This window comes from Columba livia, chromosome 2, assembly GCF_036013475.1.
Source record: "Columba livia isolate bColLiv1 breed racing homer chromosome 2, bColLiv1.pat.W.v2, whole genome shotgun sequence".
Taxonomy (NCBI): Eukaryota; Metazoa; Chordata; class Aves; order Columbiformes; family Columbidae; genus Columba; species Columba livia.
The window spans coordinates 121,196,230-121,214,546 of NC_088603.1; the positions used below are offsets into that span (position 1 = coordinate 121,196,230).

General features: G+C 41.0%; 1 protein-coding gene across 8 annotated transcripts in view; it reads left to right on the forward strand.

Moving 5' to 3' along the window:
* RGS20 (regulator of G protein signaling 20) overlaps positions 1-18,317 on the forward strand; it is a 42,437-nt gene that overhangs the window by 21,023 nt on the left and 3,097 nt on the right. For 5 of the 8 annotated variants that reach the window (XM_021292964.2, XM_065053549.1, XM_065053552.1 and 2 more), the window contains exons 2-3: positions 13,915-14,066; positions 18,006-18,092. In XM_021292964.2, coding sequence (XP_021148639.2) covers positions 13,921-14,066; positions 18,006-18,092 — 233 coding nt within the window. In that variant the 5' untranslated portion in view covers positions 13,915-13,920. The remainder of the gene's footprint in view (positions 1-13,914; positions 14,067-18,005; positions 18,093-18,317) is intronic. The other 3 variants (XM_021292966.2, XM_065053550.1, XM_065053548.1) reach the window with 1 other exon arrangement.

Sequence of the window (18,317 nt, forward strand, 5' to 3'; positions counted from 1 at the left end):
TCCCGATTCAAACCAGCTTTCAGACCAGTACAATGTCACTCAGCTCCTCCCACAGTTCGATATGAGTCAGATCCCAGCACCAAGTACAATATGAAATGAGTCACTGAGTAATACAGCGCCATGTGACTCCAGCACCCAGTGCGAATTGTCAGGGCTGCTGTGTGATATGAGTCACTTCATAGTACAGTAAAATGGGCTTTTTGGAGACCATTCATAATTAAGCACGATGCAACCAAGCGCTCAGTAGGAGACGATGGGAAGTGAGCAGAGCAATCTGCTATGCGCACTGGTTTCACTGTTTGCTTAGTAAAGAGGTTTGTAGAATATTAGGCTGAATTTTTTTTTTTCCTTTTTTTTTTTTTTTTTAAATGAGCTGCATACAAATAACTAGAAGCAAATACTTCTGACATTAAAGCCAGCCAAAGCAGGGCTGAAGCAGCAGTAAAACTCCCAACATTGGAGAAGCCTGATATTTATTTTTCAGTTTTGCTCCTGAGAGAGCTGGTCAGCCACTGTGAGGTGACAAATCCACTGAGGCTGACTCCAGCTGCCACAGAAGACAAGGCAAGGGATGGCCACAGTCTGTGCTGTGCAGAGAAGGACTTGACACTGATTTAACTTAATTGCAGTTTGCAATGACCCAGTTTGTGAAGGGACTCAGCATGGGATGAAGTTCTACACATATTCTCATTCATACTGCTGCACTGCCATTACACTCACATAAAGAGCTGGACCAGAGTGACAGGTTCCTTTTGTTGCTTATTCTATGCAACTGGTAAAAATTTCTCATGTCTTTTCCACACTACAGGAAAAATAATGACTAAGAGTGACCCTGCTAATTGCATGCTAGAGTAATATTTTCAGTGAAGTTTCTTGTGCTAAAATTCAAAGTAAAGAAATACTTCACAATACTACCAGAGGAGATTTAGTACACCCCTCTAAAAAAAAAATACACAAAAATCCCACCGAAACCCCAAGTAACTGTTTCTTAACAAGAAAGTAAGATTTTACTCATACTTTATTTAGTATAGAAAGCTTTTGCAGGCAGCAGGTTGATCTGGTGCACAGATGTGTAGCACTGAAATAGCAAAGAAAAAGGAGCAGAAGACATTTAAGCCCGTGGCAGAAAAAGGCCTCAGTTCCAGGTGACATCATCAAGGCACCAATAACTGTTACTACATGAATGTGGCAGACTTTCAGTCATTCCTTTTGAAAGGTAAAACAATGCTTTAAGCTGGACTGGTGATCCCAGCACCTCTGGAAAAACAAATTAAATAAAACAGGTAAAGGCATTAAATTTCTGGACATTTTACTTAAAAGCATCCCAGAATTGTTATTTAAACTCACAGAAGGATACTGCTTTTTCTTGCAATTTTATCCACTTAAGTCTTTGACAGACATGGGCACAGCAGTGCAATAAGAAGCTGCTTTATTCTGAGTGGCTGCCAGTCTCCCCTCTACTAACCTCTGTCTTGCATTCATAAATTCTCAACCATTTCAGCACCCCACTACAAGACGCCAAATCTCCAATAACAGAAAAACTCTGAAGAGCCCTTGCTCTTAATTCACTATGTGGGCAATCTGACAACTATGCCTAAAGTATGTACACGTGTGTGGGTGAGTTTATTAACATACATTATGATTTTTCTCTATCTAAAATAGTACAATGCATGATGCAGAAATCCTGCATGTCAAATTTGTCAATGAAGAGGAAGAAGCACGAACATCAAGCTTTCTGCTCTTATTTCAGTTGACAATAAGCTGCCACAGGCTTAAGTGGAAGTGGGTTGCTGCCCCAAATATTTTGAAATTAATAAAATATAGATTCAGAGATTTACTTGGAGCTTGACCCCAGTTGCAAGCCTCTTATGACACAAGTAGACAAGGACAGAATCTCTTTTTTCCAGCTCACCAGTTACCATTACTGGGGGGGATCTGAAGGGAGAGCAGCGATTGCGAGAGTTATGTAACCTCACCTAAAGCTCACGGAAACTAATTGGTGGTTTTCATTGTTTTAATGGAGGATGGATCAGGCCCAAAGTATTTGCTAAAAGATAACTGGACTGTGCTGATCCACGTGTGTGTCAGCGGGAGTTACAGCCCAGGGCTTCACGCGCACTGTGTTACTGCGAAAGCTCGTGCTGCGGCTGTGCAAGTCAGACCCAAGCATGAGTTAAGGCTTGCACACCTGCCTGATTGCAGTGGGCACAAGGAGTGCACATTATGCCCTGTTTCCCTGAAAATAAGCCCTAGCATGATTTTTTAGGATGGTGGAAATATAAGCCTTACTCCAAAAATAAGACCCAGTTAGAGTTCAATTAAAAAGTCAATTTAAATAGTGTCTAGGCAGCTATACATGTAAAAAGAAAAGCATCTTTTGGAGCAAAAATTGTATAAGACCCTGTCTTATTTTTGGAGAAACAAGGTGTTTAAGTAATAAAACCTTTGCACTTTTTTCCTGGATATTCTTGTGTTGGGCTTTTCTGTTTTGTTTAAATCTTATCTTTGTGGCTTAGATTTTAAACATTACTCCTTCCGGAAAGCTGTTTTCTTGGTAGCCCACCTTTCTACTGAGAGATTAGCAAATACTATAAATGTTACAACTAAGCCAAGTATCATCTGAGGTGCTTTTAATTTTCATTCCTGACCTTCACACTCCTTTGCATTCATAAGGCTACATACAGAAATGCCTCATAATGTGAACGTCAGATAGGCATGCCTTGGAGTGGAAAAGGTATGACAGACATACTTATTCCAGTACGTCAACATTACTCTAAAGTCATACAGTAGTTTTTCACTATTGTCAAAAGTAGCTTTTCAGATGCTTGCTTAAATCCCTGGACTTTTTTTTTTTAATTCATTGTTAGCATTCAGTAATATTAGTGTGTACTTTTTCTATGAATCATAGATGCTGTCTAGCTGGATAAGAAGCAAGAACATGTGGCATTATTTTTCCTTTATTTTTGGTTCATTTCTTTTTAGATACATTTTTATAATGGACTACATTTATTTTTATCATTATATAGAGAAGGATCTCTCCCAGGGAGATCCAGGAACTCCACACCTGGGCATCTGCATAGATGCTACATTAGATTGACTTGAAATAGTGAATGAACCAGAAACAAGCTGATCAATTCAACTCCTACTCCCCTTTTTCAACTAAGTATTTGACTAATTGGTGCTCTCCAGGTGGGATTTGGTCAGTTCTATGGATTCCTTCAGGTAGGCCCCACTGTGCCATGACCAGTCTTTGTATGTTTCAATGTGCTGATTAACACCCTGAGTGGAGAATCTGTCCCTTCCAGAGGCTCCAAGGCTACAAAATGAATCCACCTCTACACAGACTACAGGTAGTCACAGGAAGCTTGTAAGTAGCCAGTCATTTGTAAATAGTCAGAAGAACCTTCCTGCAGATGCAGGAATGAACATGTAGGATACTCTTTTGCACACAGGTTAGGTAATTAGGAGTTATTTTGTATGTAGCTCAAGATAATCCCTCGTGCTGGGGTGGTCCCAGGGAGCATGCAAGAGCTGCACAGTAAAGCACAGTTCAGGGAGTCCCATCTGGTCCAGCCAACAGCAGCACTACAAGGACCTTTGCAACAGAAACTCCTGTTGCCATGTGGACATTGACTGACCGTCCTTTACAAGGATTTGACTCCCCATGGTGACCTATTAGCAAAATCAGATCCCACTGACTCCCCAAGAACCAGCAGAATAGCACCTTTTAGTCCTCCCTGACCCATATGAACCAGAAAGTCTTTTTTTTTTTTTTTTTTCAATTAAATTATGGCTACCCAAGCCCTCACCAAGCAGAAGTAGGTGCCTTTGATAGTGCTGTAATTAGTTCAGGCAGCCAGACTGATATCATTTGACATAGAGATACTTTTCATGTCATATCCAGCAGCTGGCTAAAACTGTACCCAGACTGGGGTTAAACAATGCTGGAGATGATAGAGATTAAAGTCCTTTGCTTAAAGGTATCTCACCTCATTCCATCAGTAGTTTAAAAGTATTTTTGGATTCCTTACAAAACTTGAACAAGATAGCAGTCCAGTTTGTTGTTTGGTTTTTTTTCTTCTCCAACCCATGTTCAAACAAAGCACATATCTGTTCCAGATGGTGGGGACAGAAAAGGCGGACCCCAAATCTCAAAGTGCAGAAAGCATCCAAGTACAGAGGGTTCTCACAGAAATTGTTCTTTCTCATAACACCTTCTGGGAGGTCTGGAAATCTGAGAAGATAAAGGAGGCTCACTGCACAGCAGGTTTAGAAGAGTGAAATTTCATTTTTGGTGTGAGGGAGATAACCTAGAGGAAGAGAAGCAATTTTTGATTGGCTTATTTTTCCTCAGTGAGCCAAGTTGTAAGGTATAGATCTCTCTTATAGTACAGCAACCTAGTAAGGGAACTTATGGTAACAGGGAATTGAACAAGAGACCAGGGAGCATCTGAGGTTTTTGAAATCCAGGATAAACTTGTCACAAGCTAGGCTGATGAATCTCGCCATTGGTGCTCCGAGTTAAGTTCTCCTAGACCACCTCCTCTTACCTTGAAGAAGCAATATAACCTTGCCTGCATCTTAAAGAGGGAAAGCACTAGAGCTCAGTGTGACTATCCAAGTGACTTAAAAAAACCCAGACAAAACCAGAGCAGTAATTTCAGTTTGAACCTGTGGGATGTTGATCTTCCTGAACTTGCAAGGACCTCAATGAGAACTGGAGAACAGCATCTCAAAGGTCTGAATCTTTAACTATTTAACAAAATATATTTAAAAACCTAAACATACTTAAACTACCTTAGAAAAAATTAAAACATCCATGTCTAAATTTACAGTCAAAACAGGAAGAATTCTCTCAAAGAATTAATTCAGTCAGAGCAGAAATAGAGAAAAATAGTTTATGCACACAGATACACATTCACCCTCTGCATTCTCTTAGTAAGATGATAGAAGTCACTTTTAGTGATCAGATAAAACTCTCACTGTTGGTAACAATCCATGTAAATGCATTCAGGAAGCAGAAGGAGGATTTAAAAAAAAAAACAACAGACAAATTTCGAAGAAAGGCATTTCAGCCAATTCATAACACCTCTGCTTAGCACGACCTGGTGTTAAGTCCAACCCAAGATATGAAATCACTTTTTTCCGCAGCATAAAAATACAAATAACAACCCCATGTTCCAGTATAGGTTGGGAAATTACATATTAGAGAGCAGTGTAGGGGAAAGAGACCTGGGGGTCCTGGTGGACAACAGGATGACCATGAGCCAGCACTGTGCCCTTGTGGCCAGGAAGGCCAATGGCATCCTGGGGTGTATTACAAGGGGGGTGGTTAGTAGATCGAGAGAGCTCCTCCTTCCCCTCTACTCCGCCCTGGTGAGACCCCATCTAGAATATTGTGTCCAGTTCTGGGCCCCTCAGTTCCAGAAGGACAGGGAACTGCTGGAGAGAGTCCAGCGTAGGGCAACAAAGATGATTAAGGGAGTGGAGCATCTCCCTTATGAGGAAAGGCTGAGGGAGCTGGGTCTCTTTAGTTTGGAGAAGAGGAGACTGAGGGGTGACCTTATTAATGTTTATAAATATATAAAGGGTGAGTGCCATGAGGATGGAGCCAGGCTCTTCTCGGTGGCAAACAATGATAGGACAAGGGGTAATAGGATTAAGCTGGAACACAAGAGGTTCCACTTAAATTTGAGAAAAAGCTTCTTCTCAGTGAGGGTGACAGAGCACTGGAACAGGCTGCCCAGGGAGGTTGTGGAGTCTCCTTCTTTGGAGACATTCAAAACCCGCCTGGACATGTTCCTGTGCGACCTCACCTAGGCGTTCCTGCTCCAGCAGGGGGATTGGACTAGATGATCTTCTGAGGTCCATTCCAATCCCAAACATACTGTGATACTGTGAAATAGCAGATCAGATCCTCAGCTGGTATAAATCCCTTTGTCTTCAATGGCCATAGTGAAGTGATATAGTTTTTCAGCAGCTGAAAAATTGACTCTTGCTACATGTAATCAGCATTAATACTTCAAAATTTAAAGTATAAGAACTGGGATGGAATTTTCTCTCATCACAAGAAGATTTTGGTGTTGCAAAAAAAAAAAAACCCATGCTGATGGACATACTTGTATTTGATTGTCCAGGAAAATAAAACAGAGAATTCGTGACACTGGGCAGTAACAGCTCCATTTAAAACAAGATACTGATTGCATGCCATGCAAACTAAAAACTTTAGGAAGGACAACTCCATCTTGCTTTTATTTCAAAGTGTCAGCTGACAAAATAAGTGACTGTCCTGGGAGGGTGGTGGGACAACAAGCTGTATTTACCAATTGCCATTTTTAAAGTGCACACCTGGTGAAAAACAACATAATATGTTGGCTGATACAAGAACATTTGCTCTGATGTTTACAGAAAATACACCCAGTTTATTCTTTTTTTTCTAACTACATTATAAAATTTATCTATAAGGAGCAACCTGTCCAGTTGAGTTGGAAGTTCTTTCCCACTTCAGTGCCAGATTGACTAAAACCAAAAAAGTCTCCTATCAGATCTGAGTGATCTGCCTGACAGCTCCAGGTCCAGGAGGATGTCTGTTCCCTTTGCTTTCCCCAGGAATGCACCCTCTTGTTCTACAGCCAAATAGCAGCTCAGAACTATCCCTCACCCTTGAATTAACTTACTTTTATACACAGTCAGCTCTCACGGCTCCTCAAGCTCCAAAGTGTCCCAGCTGATTGCTACAACTGTTTTCCCTGCCCAGTTCTGTACGTGCAATTCTCTGCAACATCATACTACTGTTTTTAAGACAAACAAACAAACCAGAAATCATTATTTAAGCATCACCATCAGGTTGTGGGGACAAGTTCAGGCCGCCTCTTATGCTGCTTATGAAATGCAGCAGCTGGTGGGGGAGCAATACCCATATCAATTTAAGGCTTTGGACACAGTCCCTCACAACATCCTTGTCTCTAAAATGGAGAGATACGGATTTGATAGGTGGACTGTTTGGTGGATGAGAAATTGGCTGATAGTCATATCCAGAGCGATGAGGCCCCCTCTTGAATACTGCATGCAGTTTTGAGGTCCTGGAGAGAGTTCAGAGAAGGGCAATGAAGCTGTTGAGGGGTCTGAAGAACAAGGCTTATGGGGAGCGGCTGGGGGAACTGGGGCTGTTTATCTTGGAGAAGGAGGCTGAGGGGAGACCTTATTGCTGTCTACAGCTACCTGAAAGGAGGTTGTAGTGTGGACGGTCTTGATCTCTTCTCCCAAGTAACAAGTGATAGGATAAAAGGAAATGGCCTCAAGTTGTGCCAGGGGACATTTAGATTGGATATTAGGAAAAAATTCTTCATGCAAAGGGTCATCAGGCGTTGGAACAGGCTGCCCAGGGAACTGGTGGAGTCACCATCCCTGGAGATGTTTAAAAGACATGTAGATGTGGTGCTTAGGGACATGGTTTAGTACCAGAGTTAGGTTATAGTTGGACTTGATGGTCATGAGGGTCTATTCCAACTGAAATGATTCTATGATTCTCTGAATGGCTCAATATCTGAATGGACACTGGTGACAAGTGGTGTCCCTCAGGGGTCCATATTGGGACAAACACTGTTTAATATCTTCATCAGTGACACAGACAGTGGGATTAAGTGTACCTTCAGCAAGTTTTCAGATGACACCAAGTTGAGTGGTGTGGTTAACATGCCTGAGGGATGGGATGCCATCCAGAAGACCCTGGACAAGCTGAAACAGTGGGCCTATGTGAACCTTATGAGCTTCAACAAGACCAAGTGCAAGATCCTGCACCTGGGTCAGAGCAACCCCTGATATCAGTACAGGCTGGGAGATTAAGGGATTGAAAGCAGCCCTGCAGAGAAGGACTTGTGCGTACTGGTAGATGGAAGATTGGATATGAGCCGGTGATGTATGCTTGCAGCCCAGAAGGCCAACTGTATCCTGGGCTGCATCAAAAGGAGCGTGGCCAGCAGGTTGAGAGAGGTGATTCTGCCCCTTTTTGCTCTGGTGAGACTCCACCTGGATTCCTGCATCCAGCTCTGGAGCCCTCAGCACAGGAAAGACACAACCTGTTGAAGAGGGTCCAGAGAAGGGCCACCAAGATGATCAGAGGGATGGAACACCTCTCCTGGAAGGATGGGCTGGGAGAATTAGAGTTGTTCATTCTGGAGAAGTCTCCGAGGAAAAGACCTTATTGCATCTTTACTTAAAAGGGGCATGTAAGAAAGATGGGGACAGACTTTTTAGCAGGGCCTGTTATGATAGGACAAAGGGTAATGATTTTAAACTAAAATGAGGTAGATTCAGGTTAGATTTAAGGAAGAGATTTTTCACTATGAGAGTGGTTGTACACTGGCCCAGGTTGCCCAGTGAGGTGGTAGATGCCCCATCCCTGCAGACATTCAAGGCCAGGCTGGATGTGGCTCTGAACAACCTCAGTTGAAGATGTCCCTGCTCATTGCAGGGGGGTTGGACTACATGGCCTTTGAAGGTCCCTTCCAACACAAACTATTCTATCATTCTATGTGCCTCTTATCGTACTTGCCAGCTCCACAAGTTGTGTTGTCTACTGAGTGTATTCTCAACTAGGACAAAGAAAGTAAAATATTTAGCTAGACAGAAGTAGCAATATAAATAATTCCCTTTAACAACTTTAAGGTAAGCCATTAGCTTAAAATGCTGTTGATTATTGAAATTTTCCTTATCAAAACAACCTTATCATTCATAATGTCAGTCCAGAAAATAAGAAAAGCCCTCTTGCAAAATTAGCAGTCACACTTCCACTGGTTTTGATTACAGTTGATTGATACCCTTTGGCCTAGTACTGTGGGGTAATAAACTTGAAGAGGTTGCCAAGGTAGCATGTACCATAGCACTAGCATCCACAGGTGAATAATTCTTCAACTAATATATAATGTCAGTCTCATCATTAATGAGAAGAACACAGGCACTATATTTTCTAATTGGTTTTACACCTACTGCCATGACCTAGTCAGATCACCTAATCTCCCAAATTAACAAACGTAACATTATATGTAGAGAAGACCTTTCTATTGGGAGGTCTAAAAAAACCCTCTGCTTTTTGCCTTGAGCACCTAAAGTCTACTGAAGGAAAAAAAAACAGCTGCCTCCACTTCCACAGATCCACAAGTCAGTCAAGCAATTGTTGAAGTTGTTACTAACATGGGTTGTACTGTAAAGAAGCAGGGCATTTCGTAAATTCCTACAAGTAATATTCACTTCAGTTGTTGAGGAATCTATTGTCCATTCCTGCACACAGCACAAGTGAAAACAGTAATTCAAGCAGTTGTCTGGAAAGGTTCATTACACATCAAGAAGCAGCAAAGTGTGATGGAGAACTTCAATGACCCGTAGTGAATTTCTGGATATAATAGAGGTAGCAGAAAACCAACTACAGACATAAAATAAGGCTCTTCTGTTTCTGTCCCATTAGTGGCTCTGTCATTAGCTCACTGCATGATCTCAGACAACTTGTTTCACCTCTATGACTTCTTTCCATACACCTTCCAAGGGTACTATACTTTCCTGCGTATAGTCATACTAGGATAGTCTCAATGCTTTTCAAGGTACTTTTCTTTGAAAATTGGTCCTTACAAGACTTGCACAAACTCGGTCTCTGTGCCTTTGCCTCTGTTGCAGCCAAGGTGCAGCTTATAGGAGAGCAAAGCAGCAGACAGGGAGCTCATGGTAAACTTCTTGTATCACCATACACAGCTGCAGAATTGCAGAGCTTGTGTTTCCCTGGTTTACTTTTTTAATTACATATGTTTTTAAAAAACAAATCTAGAAAACCAGCAAATATACATATGAAATTAAAATATATCCTTTAGGCAGAGCCTATATCTCTTGCTGTGCGTTCAGGCCTCATGTCTGGCATTACAGTCTCAGTACAATCATGATTAGGATATACATTTACAACAAATTGTGTGGCAAACATTAACATTTTAAGCAATTCTGGCTAGACAATGAACCAGAAAAATGTAGACTTTTAATGTAAGACATCCCCTCGTGCAGATTAATCATTCTTATGTGGCCAAAGGGAGTTAGTCCAGGTAGAAATGTATATAGAATCATGTGCTTGATGGCCATTTGGTTTAGAGATAGAGCTGCATTAAAAATAAATAATTTTTTTTTTAAAAAGGCAGGGAAGAATGAAGGTAGAAAAACAATGCTGGGATGGTTCACTTACTCATTGTTTGTTCTGTGAACTTGTAATAGCCTGATATGTTTTTGTCTTATGGGTCTTAATACTATCCGTGCCAAAGGAGTTTCTACAACTTCATAATAACCTGCACCACTGTTCAGCTCTCTACCTTGCTATCCTATAAAATCGAGTCTAGATTTTATTTAGCCTAAGGTAACTCATTATTTATCTCTGAAAGAAACAGAGAACAGCACAACACCATAGCCTTTTACTGATCAGAAGATCAATACGCTTCTCATTTCCCCTTTCTAAACAACACAAACTCCTACAATTTATCTGTGTAAGTCATGCCTTCTAAACATCTCGTTACATGTTTAGGCAGATGCTTTCTCTTTCTTGGCATGCAATACTCATAGTACTTACACAGAGGAGTAAATTACTTCCTGTATCTTACCCCAGTATTCCTGCTAATACACCACAGAAAGTCAAATCCTAATTAGTTTGTGATCAACTCCAAAGCTCTATTGAATATACAATATGACTGTCAACTGCCACAGGAAATACAAGATAATCACTAAACAGCTCTGTTATTCAAAAACTTGGGCTGTCTTTCAGCCAACAGATATATCCCAGTCCGCTTTCTCTTATTTCCCAGTTCTCTAATATAGCTCGGCTACCATGAAAGCACGTTTTATCTGCTAAAAGTATCTTTCAAAACAAATCTTCATCACATAAATGACCAAAAACTACTTGCTTATTCAATGAGAAATGGTCAACTTGTTGTCAGCCAGCACTCCAAGATCCTTCTTTACGGAGCTGCTTTCCAGCAATCTTGTCCCCCAGTCTGTATGCACAGCCAGGGTTGCCGTGTCCCAGGTGCAAAATCCAGTACTTGCCCTTGCTGAATTTGTGGTTGGTGGTTACCCAGTTCTCCAATTTGTCCAGATTACTCTGCAGGGCCCTCAAGAATGTCGATAGATCCTCACAATTTTGTGTCATCCATGAACTTACTTTCTCAAGTCCTGTGTTCAAGTAATTTATAAAGGCATTGAAGAGCACTCGCCCTAAGATGGATCCCTGTTGAATCCTGCTAGTGACTGGTCACCAGCCTGACATAACCCAATTTACTAGAACCCTTTGATCCCAGCCTGGCAGCCAGTTGCTCACCCACTGCACTGTGCGTTTATCCAGCTGTATGCTGGACATCTGGTCCAGGAGAATACTGTGAGAGACAGTGTTGAATGCTTTACTGAAATCGAAAAAGATCACATTGGTAGGCTTCCCTTGGTCAATTAGCTGGGTAACCTTGTTGTAGAAAGAAATTAAGTTGGTCAAGCAGGACTTCCCCTCATGAACCCACATTGGCTGGGACCAATGACTGTTGTCGTTCAGATGTTTTTCAGTAACTCCCAGAATGATCTTCTCCATGTTGACCTGGCAGCCAAGAGGGTCAACCGTGTCCTGGTTGCATCAAGCACAGCATTGCCAGCTGGATGAGGGAGGTGATTGTCCCGCTCTGCTCTGCACTGGTGCAGTCTCACCTGGAGCACTGTGTGCTAGTTCTGGGCATCACAGGATAAAAAGGATATAAAGCTACTGGAGTGTATCCAGAAGAGGGCTATGAAATTGGTGAAGGGTTTGGAGAGGAAGCCATATGAGGAGAGGCTAAAGTCACTGGGTTTGTTCAGCCTGGAGGAGACTAAGAGGAGACCTCATCGTGGTCACAGCTTCCTCACAAGGGGAGGAGGACGGGCAGGTGCAGATCTCTTCTCTCTGGCGACGAAAGATAGGAGCCAAAGGCATGGCAGGAAGATGTGCCAGGGGAGGTTTAGGTTGGACATGAGGAAAAGGTTCTTCACCCAGAGGGTGGTGGACACTGGAACAGGCTCCCCAGGGAGGTGTCATTGTCCCAAGCCTGACAGTGTTCAAGAAGAGACTGCACAATGCCCTCAGAAACATGGTATGAAATGTGGGGTTGTCATATGCAGGGACAGGAGTTGGACTCGATGATCCTTGTGGGTCCCTTCCAACTCAGGACATTCTGTGATTCCGTACATTTTGAAATGAGAAAGGTGGTGGGGTTTTGGGGGCTATGTTATTTTTCTGATTTTCTCTTTTTGGGTATTTAGGTATTGCTTGTCAGCTTAGGTCTAGAGAGTTACAAAATGGGTTATCATTTATAGGGTTATCATTTATATCTGTACTGTTATTCTTTTAATTTATTCCTCCAGCAAAACAGGTGCACCTTCTGCTCAGCATGTCGTGCATTTTTCTCTCGGGAGAGTGGGTGGTTCTCACAAAAACAAAAACTATTAAGCTCTATAAAAGGGAAAAAAAATTCAGCAGAAAAAAATCCAGCACACTTTAATGCTGCGCTCTGCTAAAATAATCTCCTTTCTTCTTCTGACACTTCTCTCAAGTCCATGACAGCATCTATGCATTCTCCCCCAAGTTACCACAGTCGTATTTTCTAAATCTGGCTAAACATTTAATAAATGAAGGCAAATTTTAACCCTCCAGTATTTGTCTCATCAGATTTTTTATTGATAATTTAATATCAGACTTGAAACAACTCAAAATCTGTAGCAGCTAATTTTAGTTCCCCTACAAATGCCATAGTCCCAAAAGAACTTTTAGCAACCTGAAAAAACCTGCACAAAAAGGGGTTTCATGACAGAGGAAGATGACTAGTTATGTATCCAAAAATTAAATAATCAAAATGAAGACGTACTTGTCTTTGTACAAGCTGGCATTTCATCTATAAAAGACATCTGTCACTTAAATATGGCACAATCCTCAGCATAATAGAGAGAGCATTATTAAGTGCTGTAGGGCAAGTTTGAAGCTCATAGAGAGGTTAGAAAGAGACAGAGACTTCAAGGGGACTTGTCATTTCATTAACACCGTTTCTCTGCACAATCTGCAGAACTTAGGCTCCAAAAAGGTTTCCTAGAATAGTGCAAAACCCATAACCAGTGTTTCCATGAAAAATTGTTGCATTCTGTCTTCAGTTGGGGAGGCAACCAAAAACCTGCATGTTAAATATTAACATGCAGTCATACGTTTTCTCCATTAATAATTCCTCATTTTTCCTTGACTCCTTCTTGAGAGAAAAACATTTTAAAAATTTGTGGCAGTCAGACCTCTAATGGACAGGTAAGTATTATTGACCTTTCTCCTTTGCTGTAGGACAGACAACCAGCAGGTTTGAGACATCCTCAACTCTCACCAAAGGCCAGAATTTCAAGAGAGCTCAGGTGTCTCTCAAGCATCACTAAGCCTGTGCATTGGCTAATCAAGACAAGAAAATTTTAAAAATAAAAGAAAAAAAGAGGCTCTACCTATCTCTATTCTGTACCATTTTCTTTAAGATTAGCCTTGAAGTCAAAACTTGAGGAAACCCTTTTCAACTCCAAGGCTTATATACCGTTCTCCTAAGAGCTGCAGCTCTCTGAGATCCCTCACTTCCACCTTTTGCTCTCTACATCACTGCTCTCTCCTCTTCATATGCCCACCCACGTGCAGAATTCAATAGCCACTTGCTTTCCATCACAGCACTTACATATAAAATCCGTGCATTTTCCAAAAGATTCAACACCTAAGAGCATCTGTGTGGAAAAGCCAAGCATTTAGCTTTTCAGTTCCCTCAGGAGCTGTGGCCTTTGGCAGTCCTTGGTATGACTTTTAAAGCAAACAGAAGACAGAGAAGCTTCTTACTTGCCTCTTCTCTTGCTGTCTAGCAGCCCATGGGATCAGAGCGGATGGAGATGCGCAAACGGCAGATGTCTACGACCCAGGAGACGCCAGGTGCTGCCCCCGCCCAGCACAGCACAGGGAACCGGGGGTCCAACGCCTGCTGCTTCTGCTGGTGCTGCTGCTGCAGCTGCTCATGGTAACCCCTGTCATTCCAGCCTCTGGGGAACAGAACAACAGGGGAGGGAGGTAATAGCCAGTGAACTGGACAACACAAGCCAAACAAACCACCTGGGTAACTCTGCAAGCCTGAGTCTAATAGAGATGACTCTGCTCTAGTACTAGACACAACCTTCCACTCCAGTTTACTCCTTTTTTTTTTCCTGCCATTGAAATAACATATTTTTTTTAGAAGAAAATCTCTGTACAGTATCTTTGTTGTACTTTCGTTGTCAATACTGTGTAATGGAAGGTCTGTGTTGTGCAGGACTGGTTCTCCTCAGCCTTGAGCTTCACCAAGGCTTTCAGTAAAAACTGAAAGCAATACCAGAATATGTAACAGCTTTGGATTTATCACTGGAACTTAGCGGTGAGCACAAGTGGTGTTAAACAGAGTTAGGAGAGGGTGGAAGAATGTATAGGTCAGAAAACAAATAACCAGGTGCCCAGCACTGTTCTTTCATTTCAAAACTGGATCTGTTGTCATTAATGAGTGTTGCCAATTTATGGCACCTGCAACTCACATGAAGTTAATCCGTAGGATTGGAGATTTTAAGTATTGTAAGTATTTGCTGAAGATGAGGAGTTAACAAAACATACTTCAGAAGAACTCCTATTACAAGGTGATAAGGAGGAAAATTTATCAGGGAAGCAAGTCATACTCAGAAGTCCTGTATCTGTTTGGGACCACATGTTAATTAATGGGTGAGACCAGAACTTGCATTGAAATAAAGAAAAAAGAAGTCTTAAACAGTCTTAGGAGTTCAGCCAAAACAGACAGCAAGCTGAGTGCTTCTTACAAATGCACTATCCACCAGAGCAGGCAAAGCTGGCACTGAGGTAGAGGGAAGAAGTCATAAGTAATCTTACAGCCTAGGCTAGCAATCTATTCCACCATTATTTGTTTTTACAACAGCAGCTGATAGCAAATGCTTTGGAGAACAGCATTAGCAGGTGAGGGAAGGGCAGGCTGATCACCCCTTTCCTATTGGTACTCAGCTCATCGGAAACAGAAATGAGCCAGTAGTGCCCTCTCCAATGCAAACAGTGAGTATTCTACAAGGGCAAAAAGGCTGCTTGGATTTTTTTGCAAGATGCCAAGTACAGTGGCTCTGATCCTACCAAGCTTTTCAGCAGGTGCTTAGAGGTAAACTAAGGTAGAGTTTCAGGAGACAGTAAGTACTGTGCCTGTACAGGATCAGTTCACTACCTTGCAGAATGTCAAAGCATCACCATACAAATTCCAGTGTCATCTGAACAACTGTCCAGTGCAATCACAAGTAATTTGATCTAGAGCTGCATATCACACAAACATGTCTTTCCACAAAAGCACATTTATCTACTAAGTCAGAGTACACAAAATTTGCATTTTATCTTTTAAATTGTTAGTAAAGTGGTTTTTTGCCATTTTACCTGACATCTTCAGGATGCTCATTTTCTGTGCACCTCACTATTCAAACAATTCAAAGAAAGCAATTTACTCAATAGGGTTTTTGAAAGTACCCAAATTTCATGATGTTTAAAATTCCTATTTGCATTTCAGAATCATTTGGGAAACCAACACAGGCTCCAAAACAGAGCAGCTTGTTTTAGCTTTAAAATAATTTCTGATTTTTTTTTGAGAGAGAATAATTGTTTTCTACTAGCAAGAAAAGCAAAACAAACCGTAATTAAGCTATTTATATTTCCTATTCATAGAGCCTTTTCTCAAAATAGCTCAAGTACTTTGCACAAAAAAATTATGAATAGGAATAAAAATAACAGTCATGAGTCATGCAGCCGAGTTGCTGAGCATCCAATATCCAGCACACTCTTAATAGTAGATTTAGAATGAAGAACTGGTGAAAGGAGTCTCTCAGCTGGATGCTCAGAGCCTGTGTTCATTCCTACAGCCAAAACTCGAGCCTCTAGCCTGTTACTCTTCCAGATCCTGACAGGTTGCAGTATTGCAATAGTCTCTTTTTTTTCATTTGTTTGCTGGTACATTTGTAGGGAAAGCATCTACCTGCAAGTCATTTTCTGAGGTATGGCATGTTCTCTTAAGCTCTTATTTGTCTTTTTCCTCTTTTGTGCATTATCCTAGGAAGACTGTAATCCTTTCTTTTGGATTTGTTGTTTGCTCTCAATCCAAAAATAACTCTGACAAGCATATCATTTCTTGTCTGTGTGTGAGGAACACAGAATATATCACTTTGCAAATTAAAAAAAAAGCCAGAATCACTGGTAAAAAGGGTAGTAAAGGATCAAGACCTATACACCCCAAAAGAATAGAAAATTAACATTAACTGCTTACTATTTTTTTTTTCCTGAAAAGGTGAATAGAAATAATTAATTAGTTTTAATGTATGGTTCAGATGTTGCAGAAGAAAATGTGTTTGTAATAACTGCTCTACAGCTTAGCAACAGGAAAGCTTCCCTACCTCTTCAATGCATGGACCGCCTTGGCAAAGAGGAATGCAGGTCTCTGCAGATCATGCACTAACGCTAGAGAGAGCAAGAGGAGGAGCTAACCAGTAAATAGTAAAGCTCCATATAAGACAAAGCCATGAGTTTAGAAGGCATAAAGGATAGAAAAATCAGCCTTACTAGAGATAAATGAGATTCTTAAGGATTAAGGCAACAAAAACTGTTAGGACATTAGCATTAAAGAAAGGTAAGATACAAATGAAGAAATTAAATTAGTTATTTTCCTAGAACAACTGTATTGCTTTAGTGCAGCTGAAGGACCTGTTTCATACGAATTACAGGTTATATCTCAGCTGGACATTTTCTTCTTGACAAATTTTAAGCAGCTTTACAAATTGTATGAATGTGTGTGTGTGTGTGCGTATGTGTGTGCATTTCTCGCTAAACTATGACAGCGTATGAACTGGACCATAGTCCCTATTCCCTAACAAGAAATATGCACGTTCTCAAATCCAGTCTCAAATGAAAATGAATCATCTGCAACTACAATGGGAATTTTTAAAAACTAGAATTAATTAAACTAACATTTGCTGAAATCAGCAGGAGTTGACAGCTACTCTTCGATGGGACATGAAAATCTCTCAGTGATCACTAGTGATCGCAGCAAGTATATTTTTATTGTAATGCTACGAACAAGCTAATACTCATTTCCAGTCAGACATACTCAAAATGATATTCAGCAATTATATATCTGGTCTTTGTGCTCCAGGCCTCACATTGTGAAGCATATACTAGCACTTTTTTAAAGTTGCAATGAATTACCACACAATCTGGCACCTGAACTCTGAAAGATGCTTACACTTCCCACAACACATAAAGCAGCATCTATCTTGCTTAAAACTTGTGCTCCAGCTTCTGAACTCTGGCTTTCTTGTAACATGGTATCACGATTCTAAACCAGTCTTGGCCCTCATTGTGCCCTATGGATATAAAAAAAAGCCACAAGGGTGGGGGGGAACCCTCAAAACTAAAACCTGAAACAACCAACCTTGAATAACTCAACATAAAGCCAGTTCATGTAGTCAAACTCAAGTAAAAACATTGCATCAAACATACCCAGTATAATAAGGATCAATGGAACATAGATTTGTTATGTGATAAAGGGTACGCATGTATACATATATATCCCATGCATATATATGCTTGTGTACACATACATATAGGGAATTTGACTTGATGATCCTCACGGGCCCCTTCCAACTCAAGACAGTCTACAAATCTATGGTCCCTGTATGCAAAGTCTATGTGATACAATATTGAGCAGCATGCAGCTACATTAAAGCTTGCCAGGTTTATATAACTGTAACATTAATGTCAGAGCAAAACTAGGGGTAATGTGGCTAATGTTAGCTTCTGTCCTTTTTTCTGATTTAATTTTGGAGGAATAGCATCTGGGGTACGTTCAGCCTCTTCCTTTATAAAGCTGACCAAGATTTTATTTGCTACCTTGCAGTCTTACTGTTAGAAATCAAGACGAAGAGAGAGCAAGGAGAACATCTCATGAACTCCAAGCAGAGGGTATTCCAAACTGTGAGGAAAGGTATGGTCTTTACAAGTGTTCTGTCAAGCTAAAATGAAATAAACCCAAGAAAACATGCTAAATAATTAAAGCGAATTACTTGAAATATGCAAATAACTATTATTACCTATTTGTCATTTATGCTGAATTTGCAATCATCTGTTTCTTACCTCCTAAGGAACCAAAGGTCTGATCTATGATCTCTTACCTTATTTATATGCAGCATGTAACCACATCCCCACTTCC